Genomic DNA, 27,497 nt, shown 5'->3' with positions numbered 1-27,497 from the left:
GGTGGGCATAAAGAAATGATCAAAAGCAGGAATAGGAGGGTTCTGTCTCAATCTATCAGACGGCTGTTTCATGAGGTTTCAAAGAGTGAGAGAGCCTCTGAAATGCTGAAGATAAAATGGAGCGAGAGAGACAAGCCAAGCCACGTATCCCTCTATGGAGGGTACAACCAAGGCATGTGTGGATTCTCAAATATCCATACCCCTTGTCAAACTGTCTCAGTAGAGATTAGCAGCATATGGAGCTGGGAGGTTAGAATTATCAGTAATCCTAAAATATCGCTCACGATTTGTACCGCAAGAGCAGATGAGTCCCAAGTGGTTGATCTAAATGAATGGTAAAATAATAACTAGGGAGCATTTTACTTGATACATTACTTACATTTCCGTTCGTAAATCAACTTCAACAGCACATTTAATCAAAGAAAGGGGAGAAAAAGGGTTTTCTTGTCTTGCAATGTGAAAGCCAGCCTATGGTACCCTTCCAATGTAAGGCTACTAATTAGACTTGTTTTTTTTTTCATTTCAAGGCGTCCTTCAATATTTTTCAAAAGCACCATATCAAAAGGGGCTTCAAAGCCAAAACCTCACTGAGTTTTGAGGTGATAGAACGACATACATGAAGACCGGCTGCATGGCCCCTGTCTGCTGCATATCGCATACCGATGACTGCCTCCAGTAAACCTAGGAAATACAAGCGTGGCTATACACAGCCTGCATTCAGGGACAAAAGCCTCGCTAGCTTCCCCAATACTGACCAATGTTGTTTGAACAGAGCTACTAAGCAACCGGCGCTGACATCTAAAGGGAACATGGGTGATGGATGATTTAAACCGACCTTCATTCTGTTGCCCTGCATTATTGATAGTATTAAAGGTTTGATGAGCTGCTGTGTGGTTAGAGGTGTGCTGGTTATTTTGGCACTACATGTAGTGGACTAAGCACTACTGTGCAGAGGTTATAGAGGAGTCAGTGTAACGAAATAGAAGAGAGAAAGGTCATGTGGTCAGCAGGGTTGCTCACATTAATGTGGTTGATGTGAAAGTAGAGATCATTCTGAGCTGCAGCTCAATGGTCCCCAAGAACACAGGAGAGGCTGCCATTGAAGGAAATGACTGTTCACTGACATCAGGAGTTTGGATATGAATGCACAAACCCCAACAGATATTAACTACCTACAGCCTCCGAGCCATTCCCGCTGTCTCATCTGTTCACAGCCTCTGAAGGTTGACTGCACAGTGACAAAGTCACATTTTGTCAGCACAACATCCGTATACAAGATGGCTACATAGCTATCCTGCAGATAATATTAGTGTGTTTATATAAAAATGATCTTCAGGAATTTAACACTACAGCTAATTAAGAGACCCCATAACTCTTTGTTGCTGGACTTTGTTATTTATCGCATACTTGTATGGAATGAAAAAGTTGGGTAATATATTACCCTGATGAATGTAGATGGGAGATCTGCACACAATCATAACAGATGATAAAATAGACCATAACCACATTTCCCAAAGCACTACATACAAAATAAAATCTAACATTCGTTTAGAGACCCAACCTCATTAACTGCAAATCGAATTCCGCTCTCTGTAGTGGCGTAGCAGTGACCTCTTGGAGGCATGGTTAGTACATAATTATTATTGAACCATAGCAACACATTTTCCAATTATACGTATACCAAAACATACAGTCTATTTCTTCTGATTTCTTCACTGGCCTTGTGCTTTAGGAATAATTACTCCGAAATGTAAAGCCTGGGATGTTTTTGTCAACTGGGAATTTAATGGACGTAATGAACTCTTTGTTAACGGGAGCTCAGCGTGATCTGTGTTTGCCTTCATCGCACTCAGTTCTCCAACACTGATGATAGCTGATCCCAATTGCACAACTCCAGTGGTAGATACACTGTGTGCCTGTGTGAACTCCTGCGATGCAATGTTGTGGGGCTGCAGCATGTTTATGAGCCACGGAAGACTGGGGTGAGATGAATGAGCACGGGGGGGAAAACATAGCGCACTGTAGCAGAGAACCCTGGATAACTTGAAGGCTTTTGTTAAACGTCTGTTGGAGGCTCGCTATTTCATTCGCTGCCAGTGTCTGTGCTAGGGATAGGCTCAACACGTGACTGATCTATGTAGTGAATGCGCAGGGATGAAATTGATATTGATCTTCTTACTGTGCGTAATGCTCGGTAAATTGGTAAATAATCCCAAAATGTCCAAGTATCCCTTTAGAGTCTGAGTGCATTTTATAGATTACACTGTGTGGAGCCTTGGATTGCAAAGTACCGGGCAAAAAAGTTAGACATAAGTAATATTACCGCGTTGTCTATTAAATCCATGTCAAAATATGCATTGGCCTATTGCAGACCTACTTGCTGAACTGTTGGTACATTTCAGTATCACACAGTAACCACATATGCAGTTAAGGAATCTCCATGTATACAAGAGCTTTGGTTCAGAGTATGGAAGCCTGTTTATCCGTGTAGTCCGGGGGCAGACGAGGCTTCAGCAGCGCACTTTCGCTTTAAAGCTCCCCACAACATAGAGCCATAAATCTGAGCTTGCCCAGAGGTAAGAGCCACCAACACTAATTAATGGTAGCCGGATAAGAGGTCAAGGCTGGTGTCGTATTATCGTGAGAAAACACTATTTTTCAATTTACAGTATATACTGGTCTGGTGCACTTTAAGTAATACAGCTTGCGGTACTGTGGGCAGGAATACAAATACATTTACGGTAAACACAATAATGCATGCTTTCAACCTCTGTTTGTTCCAGCTGTAGCTTTCAAATTAAATGACTAAATTGTCTTTATTCATCTGACACTTTAGATATGATGATTGCCTCAGGTAATGTCCACAAAGCAAGACTGCTGATGCAAAGTAAAGCTGAATTTAGGCATACTGCTCCGAATTGGTTTTCGATGAATATGTGTAGCCCTTAAAAGGACTTTGGTCCAAGGACATAGTAAGCTCTGAGTGGGTCAGCTCTCCCTCTGTGCAGACCTGTGGGCCATTCTCTCACACTTTGATCCGAGCTCTGATGATGGTGTGGCAGGCACTCTCAGGGGTAGAAGGATTAGGGACAGGGGGGACACGGGGACTGACAGATTCCTTTATATTCGTTTCATCACAGCAAGGCATAGCAGCAGACAACATGCAAACCAATGGCTTCTCTAAAGTGATTCTTTTTTTTTTTTTGTGGGTGCAAAGTCTTCAACTCTTGAAAGAGAGATCAAAGGCGAAGCAGGCTCATTGATAACTATATAATGGCTCACTTAAAGAGAACAGGCATTTCGCTGAGATGGGCGCATGGTTCAAACTGGAGGCTATTAGTCATGCTGTCGGCTCATTTCCATATGTGTTTTATTGTCTCATGGGCAAAGGCTACTGCTCCTCCTCGCATTTATTGCACTCACAGTAGGTCTAATGATATTCACACCTACGGCAAAAACAAAAGGCCTTGTATCTCTTTGTCTCCATATGAAAAGGCTCTTGAAAGGTGACAATGTGAAAGCACATTTCAGGTGTGTGCGCCTTTCTTTCATGAGCTTTAAGCCTCGATTGTCTGGAACAATGTGAGGCTGCATCTCAGTGATCACAATTAATACAGACTGAATATGAATTCAGTAATGCAGACATGTGATATGTAAGGTAAGGAATATCACAAAAACAAAAACAAATACTTTTTGTCTTACTGGCTTACTTCTCCTGAGCAACTTTGAAGTTATGAACATGAGAAACGTGGTTATTCCTACACATGTACCCCTGTACATGATCATGACACATGAACACTATCCTAAGCTAACTCAGCAGAAGAGATAGAACACCTGTCTGATATATAGAGAATGAAAAAAACATGTTGGCAAGATATAAAGCTAATAATATTTTTATATTACCAAGACACTCAACAAAGTCCAAAGTGGGTTTTTTAGGCTGCAGTAAAAATGAATTCCTCATTATTGTAGGGTTGAATTATGTATCAAAAGACATTGAATTCCACTGGTTGTGGTGTGCACATTCACAACATCACCATGGTGGCAGTGATGCCCTGCTCCTACTCCACGCCGTTTGAGAATCAGGAGGACACAGACTCCCGGTGGACACCGGATGTAAACACTGCATGAAGGTGATGAGGATGAGATGAACTGCTGCGAGGATGCCTGATCTCTTCCCTTGTCCCCAACATTTTCCCTCATCTGAAAATGTACACACACCAAGCCCAGCAGCTGCCATCTAAACCTCATGGTCTCTTCTTGGCAACGTCAAGGGGAGAGCACGTAATACACCTGCCTTGTCACGTAGGAAACTTCGTGGCAGGTGCAGGGATATGGGGGATCAACAGATGTGAAAGAGTTGGTAGGAGTGCTCCCCAAGGCTTGTTGCCATCTTCAAGTAGTCCTGTCACTTTTACACTACAGTGCAGGATATGAAGTATGAGGCTGTAAAGCAGTGTTTTGAAACACTGGGGCGTTAGTGGATTTATTGAGTCTAAAAGCCTTCTGAAGGATTGCCTGTTCAAAGTATCCACCTTTAAATCCCACAGGAGATTTATTTCACCAAGCATCCAGGCCTAATCAAAATCTCCCCTCAGACACTAGCTGGGTACAAGTTAGACTCCTCTATACGAGGATGATAGTACAGAGGAAACATATACTCATACATACACTCCCATGCATTTAAGATATACACAGGGGTATGAAGGAGTAAGGGTCTATTGTTTGAGTGCATGAGGCTGTGGTCATCATTAAGGTGCTTCATAGACCATGTCGCCTGTAGGACCTGACAGGCAAGCTGGTCAGAGAGGAGGATCCAGAGAGAGAGAGGGTCACCTTCATGTAGAGACAGCTCTGTCACACTGGGGCCATGAAGGAAGCCACTCTGCCACCCGAGCCTGGCCCAGACAATACATGTCTATGGCCAACCAAGCAGAACAACAAATCCCCCACCTCCTCTAGACTTTAACAAAAGATTAAAAAAAATAAACAGACTCTGAGAGACTTTAGGCACTAGATAAAAGTAGTATCCTCCGTGAGGTAACTGTATAATTGCTTGTCTAGCTGCAAAATAATTCTTATTAGGAATATGAAGGCTTATCCCTACTTGAACACTGTTTTACAAGTTTTAATTCAACATGTAAAGCCATCTACTGCAGAAACAACTGTGGATATTTTCAAAACACGTAGGTGCCGTGTTTTTAATCTTTACTTATACTCATATCAAGAGGCAACTAGAACAACCACATGAAACATTGAAGAAGCGTCACAAACATATGCAACGGAAGGCAGAAGTAACAAAAATAGCATTCAGAGGCAGTCTGCTACTTTCTGTGTATACGAGATCTTTGTTAAATGCAGTCAAATCCCAGAGGCGCATTGCAATGTGGTGCTATCTTGGTCTGAGCACAGGTGCATCTCTAAATGAGGAGGAATGAGGAGGGACCCAAAACCCACCAACATCCCAAACGAAAGAGAGGGGACACGCCACTCAAGGTCGCGGTGAATTGCAGGAGCATGGGCACTGCAGATTGATTGGGAGCACAGGGAGCAGCTGGCTGAGAGGAAACAGGAAGGTGACTGAGGGAATCACCAGGTGGCTCCTGTGAATTATGAAACTACCCATCCAGCTCGTTCTATCCCCCATGCAGATTAAAGTCCTGGTTTCGAGTGGGCCTGTCGTGTGCTGCTTGCCTCTGGAATGCGTTCTGACTTCCATGCAGGGTAATATCTAACTGTAGAGTGCAGCGTTTGGTCAGAAACTAGAGTTGTTGCTGTGCTTTGATTTGAACTACATGGAATGCTCCCCCCCCCCCCACACACATGGCCAGAGGATAATACAGCTAATTACAGCTTTCTAAATGTGGAGTTCATCATGAATATTGATAAAGCATTAATTAGTTACTAAAACTGGAAAACCATTTTCTCTGCACCCAATACATCACATGTTTTTGGAGCAAAAATGTACTGCATCACTGTATAGGGATGAGGATTCATATTCTTTTGCATTAAATAAAGTAATCAAATAACTACAAATAAGTATTTTCTTTGGAAAACAGCAAACAGAAAATACTGACTGAGCCTACAATGTTTTTTTTTCTTCTTTCTATCAATACTAAGAAGCCCGATTAGTATTTAGAGTGGATCATAATCATGCTTGGCTGAGAGACCATCATGTAGGTCATCATCGTTATGCCTGACGGAGCTCAATGCCAAACACATACACATTCCTCATGACTCAGCCTTCTTCCGGGAAAAGCCAAGGACTCTGCGGGACTGGGCTCATCAGCTGGGGAGCCAATAATACTGCACGTTAGGAATCTGGAGCCATGATTAAGCAAAAGCAATCTTACGTGTACTTATCTCAAATCACTTCCGTCAAGTTTCATAATGGAGCCTCTTCACTGCAACGCTGAATGGGAACCACTGGAGGACGGTTGTTCTTTTAATTGCTCAATGCCTCGTTGCGTGAGTTCGGATAAAATGAAAATCCAAAAGTCATTCCAAAGATTGCCAGGAGCAAATCTTTTATAATATTTGCGTTCAGTACTCTACTCGATGCTTCTAAAAGGCATCTCATACACACTTGCTTAGTTCCATGGGCTCCATCTCACGCTCTTTGCTCTCCTGTGAGGGGGGCTAAGACCTTAACAACGAGGAGCCCCACATTTGATTCCATGCATATTGTCATCACCAGGGGGTTTATGGATGTGACATTAGATATTAAGCCGAGTGAGATTTGGAGGTTATCTGGCATTCCAAGCAGTGCGCAAAAAGTCAAATCATGAAACAAGATTCACCCCCGCGTTCGCTCCGGCAGGCACTTCATTCAGCATATGACATGGTGAATAAACCTTTGGGCTTTCTAGATTCATGTGTATGTGAAACGAAAAAGGGTGGATATAGGTACAGCAATAGCTGATTTAAATTCAAATCCGCTCTGTGGTCCCGACAGTTGTGGCATCATTCATAAAAAGGCGAGTGTGACATTTACGATACCAAGGTCACTGGTTGACAATGAAAGAAATGTTTAATCTGCTAAATTACCCCATGAAATGATTACCTCAGTAGGCCTACTTCATAATGATTTAATGCTAACATCTCGTAACATTTTTAATTAACTTGGAACAGGAGAGAATGTGGAAGGTGGGGGCTTGACTAAAGGACTACACGTTCAAAATCAGGTGTCAGGTAAAACAGTTGCTGGGGCAGAAATAAGTATCGTACACCCCTGTGGCAATTGACAGCATCAAAGCCAGACAATCCTGCACTGTTAGAGCTAATATATCTCCCCCATAAACCTGTGCAAGGTGCTGCATTGCCTCTTGAATTGCTGAGTAGGCCTAGATTGAGCCCGTTTCAAATTGTGAGTCAATCAGCACAGGCCAGGCACAGTGCGTCAGCCCTCGTTAGCTGTGACCTTGGGAGATAATAATGGCACTAAATTGGGTGTATGTGTGGGGTAATAGCTCTGTGATTAAAGAATTATGTAGGAGAGCATAAACATTGCCAATGCACACAGTCATTCATTCACCTGAGCCCGCAGGAACACTGCTGTGGTTTCGATAACAGAATGTTGAGAGGGCAGGACTTGTAACCTGTGTTACGTTTGTGGATACAACTTGAGCATTTGGATTGTGTCGAGTCTGGATTTAGTCTCGATGTTCTCATTAATATGCATAAATATGGGCTGGCCAATTGGTCGACACAATATGCACCGTTCCCAGTTTGCCGTCATCAAACCAAACAACGCTGATCATAAATATGTCCCAAGTCGATGGGGATTATTACAAATATTCATTTCTGACTTTATACGTACCCTGAATGTAGACGTGCAATTGTGCACTTCTGAACCACACAAAGAACTAGAAACATTCCCAAGGCTCCCAATACCTGTCAGCCTTCTGCATTATGCATTCTCTTTGATAAAACACACCGAAAGCAATGCATTAACGAGACACAGGAAAGAGTAGTGCTCAGTTTGTTTTAAGGTTAGGAAAAGGCTTGATATGAATGATCTGAAGAAAATCTGCTGTGAATAACTGTAAGACTGGAAGTGTGGCATTAGGATTCAGGTCCCAGTTTGTCCTCAACAAGGAATAAGTTACATAAAAAACAGGAGATAATAAAACAAACTGAGCCAAAATAAGTTTGCAATAACAAAATGACAAGATAAAGTTTAAGAAGATTCAAACTTGAACAAAATGTTACCTTCTATTTTTTACAAAGAGGAACAAAGCACTTTCTTTGTCACATTTTTATGAAATCATTCTCTCTTCACTCAACACTAACAAAATATCATAAATGAACCAAATATTGTTTTTTTCATAAAAACAACTCACTTGCATTAATTAGCATTGATAATCAGTGCAGTGGGGAGTCTCATAAAGAACTGATCTTACAGTTTGTATTCCCTTGTAAATCATTGTGCATAAACAAAACATTTCAGTAAGAGAAACCTATAGCAGCATGACAGACTTCTAAATTCTATGTCTGAAGTGTCGATGTAATATTCTCTGCTGTACCTTCATTTTTGATGCCATGCTCAAAATTGCTACTTAGTGTAAAAGCTACAAATAATTCAACGGGTGACATTTATCTTTATCTGATTTCTACCCTTGAAAACATTTCATGTTTACAACCAGAGCGAGAGAAAATGTCCCTCGTGTGTCAAACCCCGATAGAGAGACCTTGTACTTGGAAGCAAACACATCTGTATGACCGGCGACTGTGATTGAAGGATAATTGGGTGCAAGCTTGTTGAAATGGAACCCTGCGATACACCAGGAAATTCCAGTTTCATGGAGACGGCCCTGGCAAGGTCGACGCTGGGTTCAACACCTGGCTTCATAAAAGCGAGAGCTTTGGAGAACTAGATTCAACACGGGAGTAAAAGTAGGTCTCGCATCTGTCGTAAGGCTACTAACCTAGTGTTAATACGGTGCATGTTCATAATGACTGCTTGCTTCTCCATGTTGTTTCTTTTTTTAAGGCATAATTGTCCGATGAGCTTATTTTAAGTGCTTTAAGAGGAACGCACAGATTCAGCGTTCTCATTACTATTCACTCAATAATAATTAAAACATCCATCTCTAGTGTTAAATTGAAAACGATGCCATGCGTATCACGAAAGCAGCATAATGTATCAACGGGGTATGCGGGCCGGTCCGAGGTAGAAGATGACTGGATGATTTGTACGTGACTAGATACAAAAGGGTTCCCCGGTTATTAATCTACCCGCGCTGGTTGGATAGTCCCGCCCACTGGCAAAGAACCAAAGGATGACCAAACACACCGGACCAGCTCGAGGCGTTACCTTGGGGATAGTGCTGCATTAGTAATGAGATGACAGAGTGAGGCAGCTCTGTCCGGCTTCACTGACACACAAACACACAGCACAGGCGCTGTTGGCTGGACTGACTCTGCATGGTAATTAACCATAATGATGTAAACAAGGACTCATTCTACCGAGGTCTGCTGCAGATGAACAGCAATCTGTTACAGCATCCGAGAGATTGCTGGGATTGACTCAGTTGAGGAGCAACTGTCAGGCTTTGAGAGAGGCCTGCTTTGCATGTAATGTATTTAACATGCTCCTTTCCTGCCCAGCTCCTGTAAATGAAAGGAGAAGCATTTTTCAGGTGCTGGAGAAAATGTTTGATGACATTCAGACTCGAGCACAACTCGAAACAGATGGGGGCCCAATTTAGGAAAAGCAGGCTTTCAGGTGAACAGCAAGGACTAGGTTATTTTTGTTGAGATTGTGGATAGTTGAGGAGGCTTCAAAGCAAACGCTGTTCATGAATTGTCTCTACTCCAGTTTTTCTCTTGTCGGAAACATTGCAATCCAAAAGCAGCCTTCCACAGGCAAATGACTTGAGACTTACTTTGAAAATCAGCGTTGTTACAAATGACTCTGTATGAGATGTTGCTAATTGTCACTCAACTATTCTTTCCTTGGGTAGATCCTGTTTGTATTCTCTGTACGTCAAACCAGAGGTTTGTTGTGAAGCAAGGACAAAGACAGACAGAAATGCCTTTTGTTTCTCCTGTATTGCCCACATTCCTCAGGTATGTTTGATTAATGCATGCTTACTGTGGTGTACTCGTCTCATGACGCATGGCAGGAAAGACATCTGTCTAATCAACAACTTCCTCCGACAGTCACTCAGTTGGTTGCGAGCTGACGCTTCTATTCTCAGATAGTACCGCAGAGGGATGTGAGCCTCATAGATATTCAGGAGCCCGTCTCCAGGAGCTCCTCACAGCAAGGTACAGCAGCAGAGAAAAACATGAAGTGAAACCAGCCTGAGTGCTGAGCCTGAGTCTTATGCAACTTGACTGTGCTTTAGTACTTAAATTATTTGAAGAGCCTTTATTATTGTCAGAGCGCATTAATCTAGAACAGAACTCGTGCCATTTCCCTCACAGAACATCTAGGTAGAGTAGCCTTTGTAGGGGACAGGGTTTAGTCTCTCTGGTGATTGCTGTGGACTTCCTGAGCTTGTAATCAAGACGCATGCTCACATCAGCCCACTCCACATAGACACTCAGGAGATATACCTCTTCAATCCCCATCAACTGTGATTACACCTCTCAAGGTGTGGGGAAATGTCACATTTTACATATCCTAATATTTCACCTCACATAGTTTTTCCCTGACAGGATTGTAAAGGGAAGGTGATGTGGCAGGTCTGTCCCCTATACCAAGACCTCCTGCGGTGGTTGCCTCCTCTTGAATCAGGGCACTGGAGTAATTAGTGTTCCAATGGCCATTAACTTAGAGTAGGTGGCAGACTACCACAACCACTATCAGTGTAATTGGATCTAATTGGCACAGTATTGCCAATGATTCGGATCAGACAAATAGCAGTTGCTGATTTAAATGTCGACGTGACCTTTTGAAAGCTTCAGTCTAATTAACCTTTGCGTCGCATGCAGGTACTGTATGTGGAAGTGGGCTACGAGCAACGACTGGCTGGAGGCCAGTCAGCCAGTCGCTGCATATTGCAGCTCGTCGCTGATTGGGGGATTAGGATAACATAAAGTCCTCTGCAGCACATACTGTACTAGCTAGGTGTCTTTTTCTACTCTAGCCCTTCAACCGGATGAACACGGGGATAAACAATGGTAGAACGCTTGTATTTTGGAGTAAAGCACAATATCAAGGTAGAACAGAAAAAAACAAAATGGCAAATTAATTATTTGTAATTTCTAAAAACAAATAAACTGTATCTGCTGGTTTGGAGAAGAGCATGAACAAAAGTTATTACCAATGTGCTTACATTTAAATGTGAGACAAAAACATAGGTATGAGAAAAACATAGTCACCTGACTTAAGAAGCAAAACGTTTTATTATTGCCTCTTTGTATCATAGCATTAAGTGAAGTTCTCCAAATATTGTCATAAAGAAAATGAGAGTGAACAGAGTCCCACGTATGAGCTAGATGGAATTCTGGGCGATAGAGACACAAAGACCAACTGCGTTGTGTAAGCAGATCAGCAGTAAACCTCTCATTCTTCTATCCCAATTAATGGCACAGTTTACTTTGCTGTGATTGGAAGCCAAGTATGTGCACAACCAGGCCTCCATGCTTCTCTCAGGCATTATATAATGAAATCTGGAGTCGCTTGCACTCGCGGACAATAATTTACGAGGAAGGGTAGAGAAGCGGTTAGAGGAAAAGTTTGTGCACGATCTGTTCAGTGCATAAATGAAAATGAATTAATCACTTGGGGAGTCGGCAAACCAAAATGGAATAGGGTGGAGTACAAAGTCGTTAAGTTTGATATGGTAGTATTTGGAAACATAAATAATGACAAAAACCCTCCAGTGCACTTAAATGCTGCAGTAAAAAAAACACATTTTCAAATATCGCCGGTGACCTACATTAATAAAGGTGAAACAGTAAAAGTTACCTACAGCGTGTTTCATAAAAATCCTGAGAACTGAGGAGAGCTTTTTAAAACCGCTCGGCCAAAAAGTCAACCTGCCCTCACAAACCCCAGTGTGGTGTCTATCTCGAAGACACCTCGGGGGCACGGACACTTATCCCGGTGATGCAGTGTTTGTTCTTCACTTGCTGTCCCTGTCATGTCAAACAGATTGTCTAGTCGGGGCTATCGGCTGTCATCTTCAAGCAGCGCGTGCATGCTGTGTCACTATAAGATATTGTTGGAATGCATTTGGGGAACACAGTCGGGCAAAATAGATGGGAGCGAATGCTTCCAGCAGCCTTGGAATGAGCCCACGGAGAAGGGTGGCTAATCCTATCATTCTACACCATTCATCCCCAATCCACTTGGCTTTTAGAATTTTTCTCAACGGGCAATTTGTGGCTTCCCTGCTGGATCTCCTCGAAGCCAGCATGTTATGACTGCAAAACACTACCAGGGCCGCCTGGGAGTCAGAGAGGAGGCCACTAAATGCAGTCTGCAACCCTGTCGCTGTCTGCGCTGTCAGCTGCCAGCCCACTGCAAAAAAAGCTTAATGACAGATAGTCTCGAAAAGCATCAAATTGTAGCCTGTCTTAGTCAAATGATAAACAAAAAGGAGGCTCAGTTGGCAGCAAGATCATTAGTCAACAACAAAAATGCTTGCTGTATCTTTATGCCACCAAACCCTCGGGACTAAAATCCTTGTTATTTTGTCTTAACAGAACACTCCCCAAAGCCTCAAAAGGAAGGCTAAATTAAATGAAACAATAATGATGTTTTGGGTAAACATGGTTATTCTTTCATTCTAAAGGTCACAGTCTAAGGGGTGTTTAATACATTCTCTAAAACAAAACAGAGTTCAAGGCTGAATGGCTTCCAGATGGTGGTGTCCCCCTCCACACAGTCTGTCTGTTTCTGCCTGACAGATGCTACGCTTGCTTCCAGGGAAGAATCTGAGCAGCCTTCCATGACTAACCAAGACAGGGGACCTGCATTAACCGTCTCCTCAATTCCATGTATGGCTGTATGGCTTTCCAGCTCTTTGGGGAAGGAGGCCCCTCCAGAGTGTGACTGTACACGGATACAGTAGACACACACACCCATGAGTGTATCGTTAAAATGCACATACGCAGACGTGAATACTTTGTCTTTCACTTTGTAATAAAAGTCTTGACTGGAAGAAATTATTCTTTCAGTTTCAGTAGAATGTGATTTGCAGTCAGTGTCTGTCAGAGGTTAAACATCTGCATATCATTGCATCTTCACACAAAAATAGATTACAAATAATCTTCCGTAGAATAGTTTGGTACTGCTGAGTGGCGAGTTTCCCCAACAATATCAGCTGTTTCCAAATGGAGCAAAAATATTGTCATGCTCTGTATATCAGAGAAACCATGAGGAGACCTATTTAATGTGTCCTGGCTCCAGCAAATATTGATAGCCTGCTAGAGCATCTTCACTGCTTCTACCAGCGTGGGTGTTATTATCACAATTCATGTCTAGAATGAATCCACCAAAAATGCATATTTCTTTCTTTGGTTCCTGTTTGGCTCCTCACCTGAGCCTCCTTTGGAAGCGAACAACATTCTGTAGTGTAACAGGCATTGGGCAGAGGAGGGGGCTGTTTGACAACGTGCTGCTCATCAGCCCAGAGCTGCAACTCTGCTCACAGGCTGCAGCGCTCCCACGGCTCCCCTGTGTGATGTTGCAGAGCCCGACCGACCACGCTTGCATCCTGGCTGTGGTCAGTCAGAGCCCAGGGAGCTGTGACAGCCTGCTGCTCTTTCAGCCGCAGCAAAAAAAAGCAAAAAAATAAAAAAAGCACTGAAGCATAAGAGTCCTCTAGGCAGGGAAGAAATGAAAGAACATTGCCACTGCACAGGCACATTTAGATGCCCCTGGAAGATGCACGTAAAAGCCTTAGTGGGTGCATGCACATGGGCACAAACACACGCTATCACTTTCCAGCATGCACTGCAGCCAAATCACTTGGAAAACAGAACTCAATAGGCCATCCAGCCATCGGATATCTATTCAGAGAGAAAGACAGAGTGTGGGTTTGAGAGCCTGGACTGTTCCAGATAGCTCTCAACGTCAGTGTGAGGGTTAAACGGCAGGTTTCTTGGCTCATTTTTCATCTGAAGGCCATCCCTCCGTAGGGCTTAGAGCCGCATCCTGTACTTACGGCGTGCCCTGTGGGCAAAGGGTAGACACAAACAAAATGTGCACATCTGCCTTTACAGCTCAGCCAATATCGGCTTGGCAAAGTATCAATGAGTAAGAGTTTTAAGCCTTTATTTACATATAAAAAAAGCTAATACAATTTAAATTTGAGATTTTTAATGCAACTCTTGATGCTGAATGTCTTCAGTGTTATACAAAAAAAAAAATTCTTGGCACTAACATAACTTAGAAATCTTGCCAATTATCTCAAAAGTAAAACAATGAAACAGGGGTCTAATTTCAATGCCCTCACGATCCACTGTCTGAGCTGTCCCACAGGGAAGACTTTATGGACTATTTATTAATGCTATTACTTTCAAATTACCGTATTTTCCGCACTATAAGGCGCACTTAAAAGCCTTTAATTTTCTCAAAAAACGACAGTGCGCCTTGTAATCCGGAGCGCCTTATATATGGATCAATTGGTTAATTGGTTGATCCATACTGGTTGTACACGGCGCTCTGTCAAAATGTTTCAGTACGACTGGTAAACTACAAAGCCGCACCGCGGTAAACACCGGTACTGTGCTTACTCCTAGTCCAACACCACTTGTGTGTATAAAGACCCCAAAATGGCACCTTTCAAGAGACACGCTTACGACGCTATTCTATTCTATGCGCCTTATAATCCGGTGCGCCCTATATATAAAAACAGTTCTAACATAGGCCATTCATTGAAGGTGCGCCTTATAATCCGGTGCGCTTTATAGTGCGGAAAATACGGTAGTTCTATTTTATGCAATGGCAAGAATACAACACAAAAACTCAGACACAACCCCGATACTCGGCCAGGAATTGCCCTAGGTTGTCTTAAAGTCACATTTTCCATCTTCCCCAGTTCCGTCCCAGTAGAGCCTTAAATCAGTGCCACACTGATCACATAGGGACAGGGAAAGCTCTTCTATCTCATTTCTGACTTCTGGGGATACGAGTACATTTTCAGTCATACACACTGAGCTGCCCTAAGGTAAAGGAAATGCATTTCCAGCCCTGGAATTCTCTGGTATTCCCAGTGATGTCTCTGTCTTGACATACTACAGTCACAAGAAGAGTTTGATGAGACGGCTGGCTGTGATAGCCGTACTGTTTCGTAGCCTAAAGGGTGGCTTTGAGCCCTAAGAAACAGGGATTAACTACCAAGCTCTGCTTCTTTTTAATCTTTCATGCTCAAGTTTATTTTGTGTTAGGCTTTGTTTTGACTCCTATTCCTTTTGTAATGCCCTGGAATCCCCATTAGGGAGCTGGCCGTCTAGGATTCCCAAATGTAGCCCCCCTCTTTTGCCCACTTTGTAGACCCACTTGGCAGGGTGCCCGTCTTCGGTGGGATCTCTTATTTCTCTCACACAGCAAAACTCACAGTGAGACCCTTTCAGATGAGTCAAAATGGGCTTAGTGCTGATCAGCTAACCAAAAACTTGGACTCATTGTGGTCTGCGCCAAGAGACCGCAAGACTGTCTGTTAACAACAATTTGGAGTAAAGAACCCTTACAGCCTCTGTTCAAATAAGTCTTGCATATCAAGAAAAGGCTCGATCAAGGCCTCATCCAGCCATTTCTGCTTTTGGTGAAAAGACTTTCTGTTGTCCTTGCAGCAAGGAGAGACGAAATGGACTGTGGCTGAGATAATGTAAGGACGAGGCTCATCCTCCAAGGCCAGTCACTCACACAACACCACTGTTTTCTTTGAAGGCCTGCTCAACGGGGAGCAGCTGTATAAATACATTAGACAGGATCCAAGCTGCTCCCAGTAAAACAGAAACTCTGTTTCCTATAAATATATGGATAATTGGATAAATAAATCAAGAGATCGGCCTCAACTAAATAAGTCTTTTGGAATGTGCCAGACACAGAGTGAGGAGTGGAACATTGGTGAATTGAAGGCAGACAAGCTGGTGTTGTGTTGCTGCACTGAGGCCTGAAGGGCCCGGAGCTGCAGAACAGGCCTCGCCTCTGCCCTTGAAGCCTCCAAGCTCACTAGACTAAATGATTCTATTGTTTAAATGACATTGTAATGTAATGTCATGCTTGTGGCTCATCATATCTTGGTGGATGTGGCTGTTCAGCAGGCATGCTGCTGATTTTGATAAAACTTCAAAAGCACTTACCACAACAACTTCAGTCACAATCCATTTAATTGCTACCTAGAAGAGTCTGTGACACTCATACTCTAAGGTCATCAACAGAGCAGGAATTTTGTCACAATCATGGGTAATGAAACTGGCACATCTTCCTCTCTCTGTTGGTGAGTACTTCTATTGATTGGCCTCTGATGAGGCTGTGGGGCTGTATGCTGGTGCAGAAAATGGTGTGATACTGATTTGTTTACCCTATTTGGGCAGGGCAAATCCATATATCACATGGACCAGACTGGAACATACGGTCCAGAGCAGCCAGGACACCTGGGTAGTGTGTGAATGATCACTCCGCTGTGGATTGTGTGGGCATTATCCCGGTGTTTTAAAGCAGAAAATGCATCTTTCAGAGGCGGCACAGACATACACGAGAGTCAAAACCTCTGAAATAACTCTCGGGTGCAAAACATTTCATTTGTTGGAAATAAAAGATCGCAAATCAAAAAATCTGCGTCAAGACCATTAGAGAATTTAAGAAAGGTCACAGTTTTCTAGCTTCTCAAACGATGAAGGAAAAACTGTGTCGTTTTGTGCAGTGGCAATGTGGAGTGATGGAAGCAAAGGCCTGCCTTTCATTTAATCACAAGCCAAAGTAGTCGGCATGAAAGCCTTCATTTGACAAACATGAAACACTACCATTCTGTTGTGTTCTCTGTTGCTTTTGTTTAAATAAAGAAGATTAAGGCTTTTCAGAACTGTATCTGAAATGAAAGATGCTAAATCCTTTTGTTCTTGTACCTTTTCCAAATTTCCAAAACTTTTCAAACAGCTTTTCCCACTGAAGGCTTATTGTCTGTCAAACAAAAACACAGAGGCACATAATTTACTTGTTTCAAGCTGCACAGAACAGACACATATTTCTCCTCAGTGTACTGTACTCACCACAGTGCTCAAGTCATGCTCCTTCATCAGCCTGAGGGAGTTCTGGTAGCAGGAGGTGAGGTCATTGGTCTCGGTAGGGCCCACATGACCTCTGGCCACCGGGCCCACGGTGTGGATCACATCTGTCAGAAGGGGACGACACAAAAAGCCAAATTCAGCACAGCCTGCATGTAGCAAGGTTGTATGGTTGGTGGCATTTCTAGCAGTACTGTGTAGTGTGAGGATAACTGCAATGCTGCCATGCAGCCGAGCCAAAGTTTTTAGAATCTGCAAAATCTTCATCGACATCATCGCAAAATACGATTAAGTTTGTCTTCAATGAGACAACGGGGACGGCACGAACAACCCACAGCCTGAGCTGAATGCATTTATTCAGTAAATTAAATGGCAGCTTAGATAGAAAATCAATTACAAGATTCTTTTATGCCATCTCCTCAAATATTCATATCTCTCCCTGTACTCTCTTTCCCTTCACACAGTAATGTCTTTACCTGTAAATCACGGCCCTCCTTGTCTGGCCTGGCCAGACGGAGGAATGCAGACTCTTAATTGAATCACAGGAGTGATGACAGGAAAATAGGAGAATCTAAGCAGTGACTTGACAGAAACATAATCTTCAGCATTCTGCCTGACTACCCTTGGCCTTCTGAGAGTTGGGCAGGACAGGTCAACAGCAATAAACAGAGAAGTAACTCTGCATCACCCACAGAGCAGAACGCAATTTCACAAAACCCAACTGTATAAAAAGTGCTACAAAACCTGAGAACTTCTCAAAAAGGTCATCAAGGTGCGGATGCAACACCATGCCGTTGAAAACCATAATTCACAAGGCCATGATTCATGGATGTGTTCAAAAGCAGTTTTAGAGTGTACAGTATCAGTCTTTTACTTTATTCAGCAGTATTGGCTCAATTCATGGCCCATTAAATATAGATCAACTATGACTCAGACATCTGAAATTTAACGCATCAAGTCTTCATTTCAGTCCACTAAAATATTAAACCCTGTTCAAAGTCTGAATACTGAGTAATCAGACATGGTTCAGGTGAGGGCATGAGAGGGAAACACAGCGGCCCCTTGTGTTTTCTTACACTAAACCTCACCGTTTACTCATAATATTAAACACTTAGCCTCACTTTCCCTCTGAATAAATGTAAGCGATATTACTACTTGATCATAAATCATGTATAGATTAAATTTAGTTCTCAGTTGTATGTCTGGTTGCTTAATAGGTCAGGATGATAGAATGCATGGGGAACCACTATAATCAAGTGGCTTTCACTGGTGTTGCTTAAGAGGTGAGCCTTTGTGTTGTAGAGAGGTAGGAAACAAGGCTAAGCTGAGGTTGGGCTGTAATGAGAATGGAGCTGTCTGAGGGATTGTCTCTTTCCAGAGTAGCAGGCCGAAAATTGCACAGCGTGGTTATAATGGGACACGTGGTAAGATGTATTCCGTGCATAATTCATGGAGTTCTTCACTACAAGAATGGCAACGTGCCAATTAGAGTGTGGGCAAGCGCCAAAAACCAGACTGCTGGTGAACTCATGAAAATGTAAACAGGTCTTATCTCACCAGTACCGACGTCTCCACTCGTGCCCTCAACACTTCCGCATCAAATAAATATTTATACAGCTGTGTTTCTGTCAGGTGAAAGATACATTTCACTGTGTAGTAAGGAGGGATATTACAGGTAGGACAGTTAGTTACTGTAGAGCTCCAAAACACTCTGACAGATGCTTCAGTATCTCTGTAAACTTAAACACAAATGACCTCTCCAGTCTTGGTCTCGGAGGAACTGGATTTTTTTTTATTTTTAAGAAAAAGGCACAGCCTTTCTCTAAATCAAACAAAGTCCACTGATGATTTGCAATACGGTTCTACTGGGCTTTAATCTGCTGTAAATTGGAGGGACTTTCCTGAATCATAATTGACTTGTACGGTAAATAGTCCAGTCTTCTGCATGGACACTTGAATACAATTCATTCGATCATTTAAGTAATATTAATAAATAGGGGCATGTCAGTGTAGTGCGTTAGCTGTTGGCAATTTAACCTTTAAGACACTCTTGCCTGTAAAAACACTTTCATTTTCCAATGTGTTTGAAGACTCAGCCGCGATGTTATTCAATACATAAATCATACAGAGATGCTCTTTGCAATGAGAGTTGGAAATGCTTTGACAGATAATCCATCCAACATGGGTCTTTATCATCTTTGCTCCTTTTCTCCTGGTAGGACCCTCAGCTTTTATCATGATTTGCATCCATTAGCTGACAGACACATTTGGCTGTGTCAGAGTTTCTGCGTTGCTCAGAAGCACATACCGACACATGTATACCATTATCTCTGTGAGACCTCCGTACACGAGGCACATAAATCTCTATCTTAGCAGGGTTGAAGAGATTACGAGCAGCCCTCCTGCACTTCAGGGAGTTAGCCTTGAATGTGGGGATGATAATGGGTGCAGAAGAACATCAATAGACATGTCCTGGTGAAACACATTAAAGGGATGCTTCAGTTTAGTATGTTGAAGGCAAATGAATCAGTCATTTAAAACATGTTCAGACCTTCACATCAAACGTCATACTCTGCAACCCTGACCCTGTTAAAAGAAAAAGATGGATTCACTTGTTAAGAATAAATCAATAAATATGCCCGTGACAGGGGAATAAAAAGCCAATCATCTCAAAATTAACATGTTAAAAAACAGACCAGAACAACAGGATTATAATACCGAGCACAGTTCGCTCTGAGCATATAAACTCAGTCATTAAGGAATTCAACGGAACACTTCTTTATCACACAAACAAATCCCCGCTTTACACACCTTCAAGACCCTCGGCCTGCCAGTTCCACCAGTAGTTAATGAGCTTCCATTCCCAGCAATGGTTTTTTTCACCCAATATCTCCACTGGATTGGTTCATTGTGGTCTCTTGCCTGGGGCTACAAGGTCAGTAACACAATTGAACCAGCAAAGACTGATGATTGCCATTCAAACCGTGCTTTCTTTCCCCATGAGCCCATAGGCTCTGCACAGAAAAACAACACAAAAAGAACAACAAGACAAAAACAACCCTGTAAGGTTGTTTTTCTGCTTATAGGAGTTAAAAGATAATTATGTGTTTCGGTGTAAGGACCAAGTTGAATACCATAACGACACTCATATTGACTGATATTGTCTATTGTGCTGTGATGATACACTTTGTATTGTGTTCTGCATTCTACAACACACGCCACGAGTGAAACAGGAAGCATTTACTTTGCTCTGCATATGTCTGAATGTGCATCCTGTTTCCATCAGCATGGGCGGGTTCGCTACTGACTACAAACTGTCCTAACAAGGATGCAGCGGAGTCTGTGACACTGTTGCTCAGTCGTTCTCATTCTAAATGGAGCAAATGTGCCACAGTGCATGCATTATGCCTGCCAGTTCTAGACTTCTAATGTGCCATGATTAGCACACATTCCTCCCATCAATTCTTGAACGTCAATAAAAAAAGCACTGAAATGGGGAAACATGTAGGAAGCTGCAGCCAATTGTTGTTTTTATCTTTTTTGTTTAGTGCCATCGTGTCTATCGTGTTGTTAAGAAATCACAGCAAATATGCAGTATAGGATACAATTATAGGGAGGAGACTTTAGAATGCCTTTGTCTGAATACTCTCAGCACCCTCAGTGTGTGACTGATCTTGTCCTTTGGTTTGTTGGGGAGAGTGTCGTGTTTCTGTAACGGCAGGGTTTCCTGGAGATTAATGGAGCAAGTACGAGGGGGAAGTTGCTCTTAAATGTTTACCTATCAGGTGCAGAGTGCAATAATAACTACAGTTAGTAGTGCAAATGCAAGACCAAATGTTCTCTTCAAATCAGACGGAACATTATCTTTATTAAAACCAAAAATAATCTAAATGCAGGAGGTAACAGTGTGTAGAGACGCTAGACACCAGCGCTATTAAACAGTGACATTTCACATCACTGCACAATTTTAACAAATACATGCCTGTATTTATCAATTTGACGATGACTGATAAAACATTTCACTGACTTGTATGAAGCCCGATACATTTTGAGTGATCAGTGACATGTAACTATTTTCTGTGCTGGAGATGTAAAATACCTGTTCAAACCAGCTCCAGACTGACACCGATTTAGAAAATACTGAAGGACACTATAGGAAAAACAACTGTGACGCCGAATGTATATTTATTTTATGCAGACCTATTCAGATGACTGACATGTCCTGACATATTCCTCTAAATTGCATATGCTTTACTGGTTACCGTGCAGCTGCATTATGTAGGAAAATATACATATCAGATGGGGACTCCATACATTCTTGATAGTAAAAGGCTTATATAAGGAGCAAATGAATAAAAAATAAATAAATGGTAAGGCTAGCCTGCTCGGGACGGACAGGACACGAAATGACCCTTCACCACACCAACTTTGAAGCATGTGTGTGAACATCTTAGACAAGCCTACTAAAATATTCTTCTGCTGAATAACTACCAAAGGGACATGCTCACTTCAAAGACGCCACTTTCTTAGCAACTATAAAATCTTTTGAAATACCCAGACTTCATTTAGAAGAGAAGTGCGGTGCTATTTCAGGGAGGGACCAGCACTTCAGAGCCTAATCAATCTTTCATTTTTACTTGCCTGCACTGACTTTGAGGCTGCTTTACCATTCCTCATAATAACAACTACGGAAGGCTTGAACACGTTTACTGTAGTGTGACTGCTCCTGAATGGTCCCACTCTTGCCAACAACTGTTAGTACCAAAGAGATATGTGGATATGGGGGCCTCATTTATACCGATCATGATTCACAAGAGCCAGCAGACAATAATCAGACCACTTTCGTGCTGCCCGTGGCAATTATCCTCAACACTTAGGAATCAACAAAGCACATAATGACTTTTGAGTCCATTAAGAAATTCAGCCAAAATTGAATTTAACGGCAGACACTATTTTGTATGGAGAGTGGACCGTTGGCCTTGCAAGTAGAATTAAGTGTGTCTGTACATTTCTATGACTGATGCTGAAAATCAGTCAGATCATCTAAAAGTCAAGAGGAACAGCAGCTCAGAGAGCCTCTACCGCTCACTGTTGCGGGCGGATCAGCACAATGGAAATGCTGAAGTAATATGAATGTAGTCATATGGAGTTTTTTAATTGAGCACCATCTCAAAGAATGCAGGCTCTATTATCAAAATTCTTCCTGATGAAAGTGAATCGCAGCTGGGGTTTCTTAAATCCAGGAGAAGACGCTCGCTGATGCGCAACAACTGCCAACTGTCTCGTGTCGTGAGACTTGATTTCGACAGACTTTACAGTGTAATGCATCAGAGCAAATTGAAGAGAGAAGATCGATAAAGTAACACAGCACTCGCTGGAATCACTCGTCTGTGTGCCATTAATATATTGGATTCCTTTTGTTGTTGTCTCCCCCTCCAGATAACGTAAACAAAACAAAAAGGGAAACAAGACACAGCAGTGCAGAAGAGGGAGTGTCATTGAAAGGGCAATTCAACGATGAAGCACACAGGGAAGAAATCTATAGCTGTACAGCTCTCTATGGGTTAAAATGACAGGAGGCCAGCATAGACACCCACAGGTGTGTGGCCAGCTGTTGTGAAGCTCAAAGTGTCTCTACAGCTGTCATGAACAGGGATATCTGCTGGATCAGAAGCATTTTTTGTACCAGGCCGTAAACATGTTAAAATGATATAGGGGTCTATGGGGAATGATTCGCTTTTGAAGACAGCCTCAAGTGGCCATGTGATGAACGTAGCCCGGACCTCGGTCTCATGGCACTTGTTTTGATAAGCAAGCTCTATTAGTCGATTTTGATGTCTTTTTTTCATGGCACCTTACATTCAAAGTACAAATAAAAATTTCCTTTGAGAATCAATTCATTTTCATTGGGAATTATAAATTGCTCGGCGTTAATATCTGTACTGCAGAATTCATTGTAGAAGTGGTACTTGGTACAGTGCATTTCTGTCAACTGTTGTCTGCATGAAGATGAGAGTTAAAGACATATTTACTAATATATTATTATTCTCATCATGATTATTGTGATAATCCCATATACTACAGTTTACTCTGTAATTTCATTCTCTTGATAAACATTGTTTAGCAGATCCAACCAGTCAAAATAAAGCATCATTCCTTAAACTTTTCTATACATGCCGGTTTTCATTAGTGACTGCTTCCACACATCTACACATGACAGCAAATAAGTGCCAGTCATTGTGAAGTGAGAGGACACGTCTATCTTCTGTCAGTCACGAAGCTATCTCTTCAAAGCTCTTCAACGGCCCATGGAAAAAAATAAAGAGAGATTGCATCTTGCTTAAACGGGCTCTACAGCGTTTCCCATGCCTTCATCTGTACATGTAACTCACTGTCAGTGTGGCAGAGCGGTACACTGTGTCTTAAGACATGTGGCAGGTGAGGATCCTCCTGCGTAAACACAATGGTATAGATTTAAAGAGCAATTCTGCACCGGGTTGTCCGGGTTTCTCTTCACATACTCAGCAACTTAAAAATACAATTTAGTATTGTTAGTCAGAGAGAGAAAAGGTAGGACGTGGTTGGTAACATTTTCTTCTACTAAATGACGTAATTAGCTTTTAACCAGGGAAGCGATTGAGTAAGGTTTAACAAGATTAACATTTGTGCTCAAATGTTAAAAGATAAAAACTAAGAGAACTGCTTAAGATTGGGGGAGAAGGCTGCAGGTTCTCAGCCTTAAAGAGTGTGTATGTGTACAGTGTGTGTGTGTGAGAGAGAGTGTGAGTCAGGGGGTTGTGTGGGTGACAGAGTTGATGTCTTGGCACTTAAGACAGGTTAACACAACTCCCTGATGGTTCTTAGGTGGCTTAGTGGCAATAGATTAATTAATGGGGTGAGTGTATTTGTATTCCTCATCACAGCATACCTCAGTGAACATACAGCTCACTGTAAAAGGCAAACCACGACCGGCGCCACTGTGCCAGTTCAGGTCAAACTTTCCAATAAAAATGCACGTTCTGTTTACAGTAGACGCCACTCGAATTCTAATTCCATAATACCAACCAGAGTGACCACATTTTAGTAATTAAGTGTCTTTTGGCGTGATTGCTAGCCCGGACCCTCTCAGCACGCACACAGCTGTTCCCATGTCGGTCGCTAAGGATTACTAAATGAAGTGCGTACACCCACTCGGACACAGAACTGGCGTTGTCATGGTGACAGAGAGTGCAGAGTGATCCCCTAACGCTCGCTGAAGCTCCGGTCTGAGAGGGGGGGGGGGGGGGGGTATTTGCAGACCTGACATCTTCTACCGCATGTCGAGCAGATACAGTTGTAAGTGCATTAATATTCACTTCTTTAAAAAATGGATTAGGGGTGTCTCAGTGATTATTCATACTCTTGGCTTTCAAAGAGGTCGTCCATTGTGAGTGTCACTGAGATGCTGTCACACCTAAACAGAGGGGCAGTTAGAGATGACAAAAGAGCATCGTGCACACGTGCAATATCACAGGGCTGTTGCTGCTGATTAGGACTCATAATTATTTAATAACAGTTCAAACAAAAAATAGCTAGAATCACGCTGATGTGTTTTGTGCATGGACCTTACTGTAGGTTATGTAAATGAGTCACTTTTGATGTGCAGGATGCTGAGGCCTCTTCCGTGCCATTCTTTTCCATTTGAAGAGTAGGTCACCCTTTGAGCGACTCGAGAAGCATGGTATTTTCATGAAGCACTGTTCAGCACTTCTCCACACTGTCAATCACTACGCCTGTGGGATTTTTTCAATCTCCCAGAGTTACACTACAGACATGCACATACAGCACACGCACACACATAAAGTGCGGTACAATACAATCCAGTCCGCCTTCAAATGTCAAGAAGCTCTCCGAGTGAATGCAAAGACCACTTAATTGGAAAATCATCCCTCAGCCTGCTTGCGCACATTTTCTTTGCTGCTTTACTGTACCGAACAGAAGATGCGATTGGTGTATGTGTGTGCGTGAAACAGGACAAGAACATTGGGATGATTGTTTTGCTGTACACAAGCTGTAAAAGTGTCCCCGGTAGTGTCTACAGGGACGACAGGCCCAGAGTAAAGACAGAGGGAGCAAGTCACTGAGCTGCACCGCCAGCTGTTTCCACTGCGCTGGGCTTTCTATAACATTCCTCTACGCTCGAATGAGCTGCCAGGTGACACTGCTCTCAACAGTGTTCGCTAGCTCTGCTGCTTGCTCTTTTCCCAGGTTTTCTAAACATCCCGTGAATGTTTTGAATAAAATGTGAATATGAAGGTAGTTTTGCCATGCAAGGTGGCAATTTGTAGGCGTCAAGAGCACACCAACACAATACCGTTTGAAGTGTACAATGGTATCAAGTGAAAATGCATGTGTAAGATCGGGATGCATCCACGTGGAACACTTGCACACACAACACCTAAGGCACACAATCTATACACTAGAGAATGAAAGGATAATAACTGACATACAATCATACCTTTGTTGAGCAAATTGTGAGCGTGCAAAGGGAGATGTTGTCAGTTTTAGCTATACTGTCACAGCAACTACAACCATGGTGTCTCACTCACTCTGCATCTACAGGTATCAGTTTGTTTGTAGTGTCTCTGCAGGTGTGGTGATGCGGCTCAGAACCACCATGCGGTGACACTGTTGTGTGTTACAGGAAGCAGACCCTGCTGGGTCAACCACATTCATGTTGTGAGGAAGGTTTTGGAACATGGACCCCCTTAGAAACACCTTTGAGAGATGCTGTTTAGGAGTCAGATGGGGCTGGAATACTGCAGGTAAGTCAGCTAAATTTGAATTCAATGGGCGGACATAATCTATACAATCAAGTACGGTGGGGATCTACAACATGTATTGTTCACTTGCCGGTTCCCCAGCAGCAAGGAGCCCTGTTAAGGCGGAGCTTTAAAAGCAACCTGCTCCGTTTGCTTTGTATTAACTGTACAAAACAAAGCACAATACAGCGCGAGAATAGCCCTTCATCTCTGCCACTGAACATTCGGCTGTGATGTTGTTACCTGCCTTCAACTGCATCTCTTCATTTCTCTGATTCGGGAACCAAACAGCCGGGGAAGTACATCCTAATTCTACAGGGGTCTGTGCAAGCAGCGAGGTCCTTGAGCTGGTGAGTTGGGCTTCATGAATCTTTCAAATGTCAGCAAGGTTTAACACACACACACACACACACACACACACACACACACACACACACACACACACACACACACACACACACACACACACACACACACACACACACACACACACACACACACACACACACACACACACACACACACACACACACACAGTTGTGGAGGCACAGCTGCAGGGAGACTGAGAGTGATGTGGTCTTCACAGATGCTATTACCCATCATTTCAATTAAGACATATGCACCCGAAGTGGATTTGATGGAGAAAGACACTGCGGGTGGAGAGATTAAGCACGTTCTCATTCCAGCAACATGTGCCACACGCTCCCCAAATTATCCTAATGACATTAATTACAAAGGCGCATTCAAGTCTGTGTTTGGGTAAGTAAGGGTAAGGAAATGGGAATAAGTAGTATGGTGTGGCACTATAGTATTCACCCTCACCAGCTGACATGGGACCAGCGCACAATCAAACTAAATTCTTCTCCTGCGAAGCCATGAAGTCACACAAAACATAATTCAAAAATGTATACATATGCTTCTCAATATTGTGCTCATTAATGCACTCATCATTTTCAACAGATTTGCTTTTCAAAACCAAGTGTTTGCACTAAAACTACTATCGAAGCATCAGTGTATCTAGACAGTTTAATAACAACTGAACACAGTGCATTTTTAAATGACAACTTTGTTTGTTTACTAATTTAAAACGGAGCTAAAAATTACCAAAATGATCCACTAGCTTCATCTTTGTGCTTTCAACTTTGTCAGCTTCTATGATCCCGTTTGCTTCTTTAAGTCTTGAAAAAGTGGGTCGCTTTTTATTATAGCCCGAAGCAAATAAATATTTTTGTTAATCAGATAATAACTTTTGAACCTTCTGCTCTTTCAAATAAATGAAGAACTCCACAATATTGGCATGTGTAGACCTAAGTGTGGCCCTGAAGCACTGAGAAGGAGGACGCTTCGTTTTCTTTGCTCTCTCTTATTTTGGGAGTTCAAAGTAATATGATAATGCCACAAGGCCTTTGAGAATCTTGTTACGACATATCAAAAAAATTGTCAGACAGTTGCTAACATGCTGACATTCACGAGGCTGCAATAAGAAAAAACTGCAGGGGGCTGCAT

General features: G+C 42.6%; 1 protein-coding gene across 3 annotated transcripts in view; it reads right to left on the bottom strand.

Moving 5' to 3' along the window:
• Window positions 1-27,497, bottom strand: part of macrod2 (mono-ADP ribosylhydrolase 2) — a 377,161-nt gene that overhangs the window by 100,374 nt on the left and 249,290 nt on the right. For all 3 annotated transcript variants that reach the window (XM_076077082.1, XM_076077083.1, XM_076077084.1), the window contains exon 6: window positions 17,176-17,297. In XM_076077082.1, the coding sequence (XP_075933197.1) occupies window positions 17,176-17,297 (122 nt within the window). The remainder of the gene's footprint in view (window positions 1-17,175; window positions 17,298-27,497) is intronic.

This window comes from Anarhichas minor, unplaced genomic scaffold (assembly GCF_050575085.1).
Source record: "Anarhichas minor isolate MPS153535 unplaced genomic scaffold, ASM5057508v1 ptg000058l, whole genome shotgun sequence".
NCBI lineage: Eukaryota > Metazoa > Chordata > Actinopteri > Perciformes > Anarhichadidae > Anarhichas > Anarhichas minor.
This window is presented reverse-complemented; position numbering and strand designations above follow the sequence as displayed.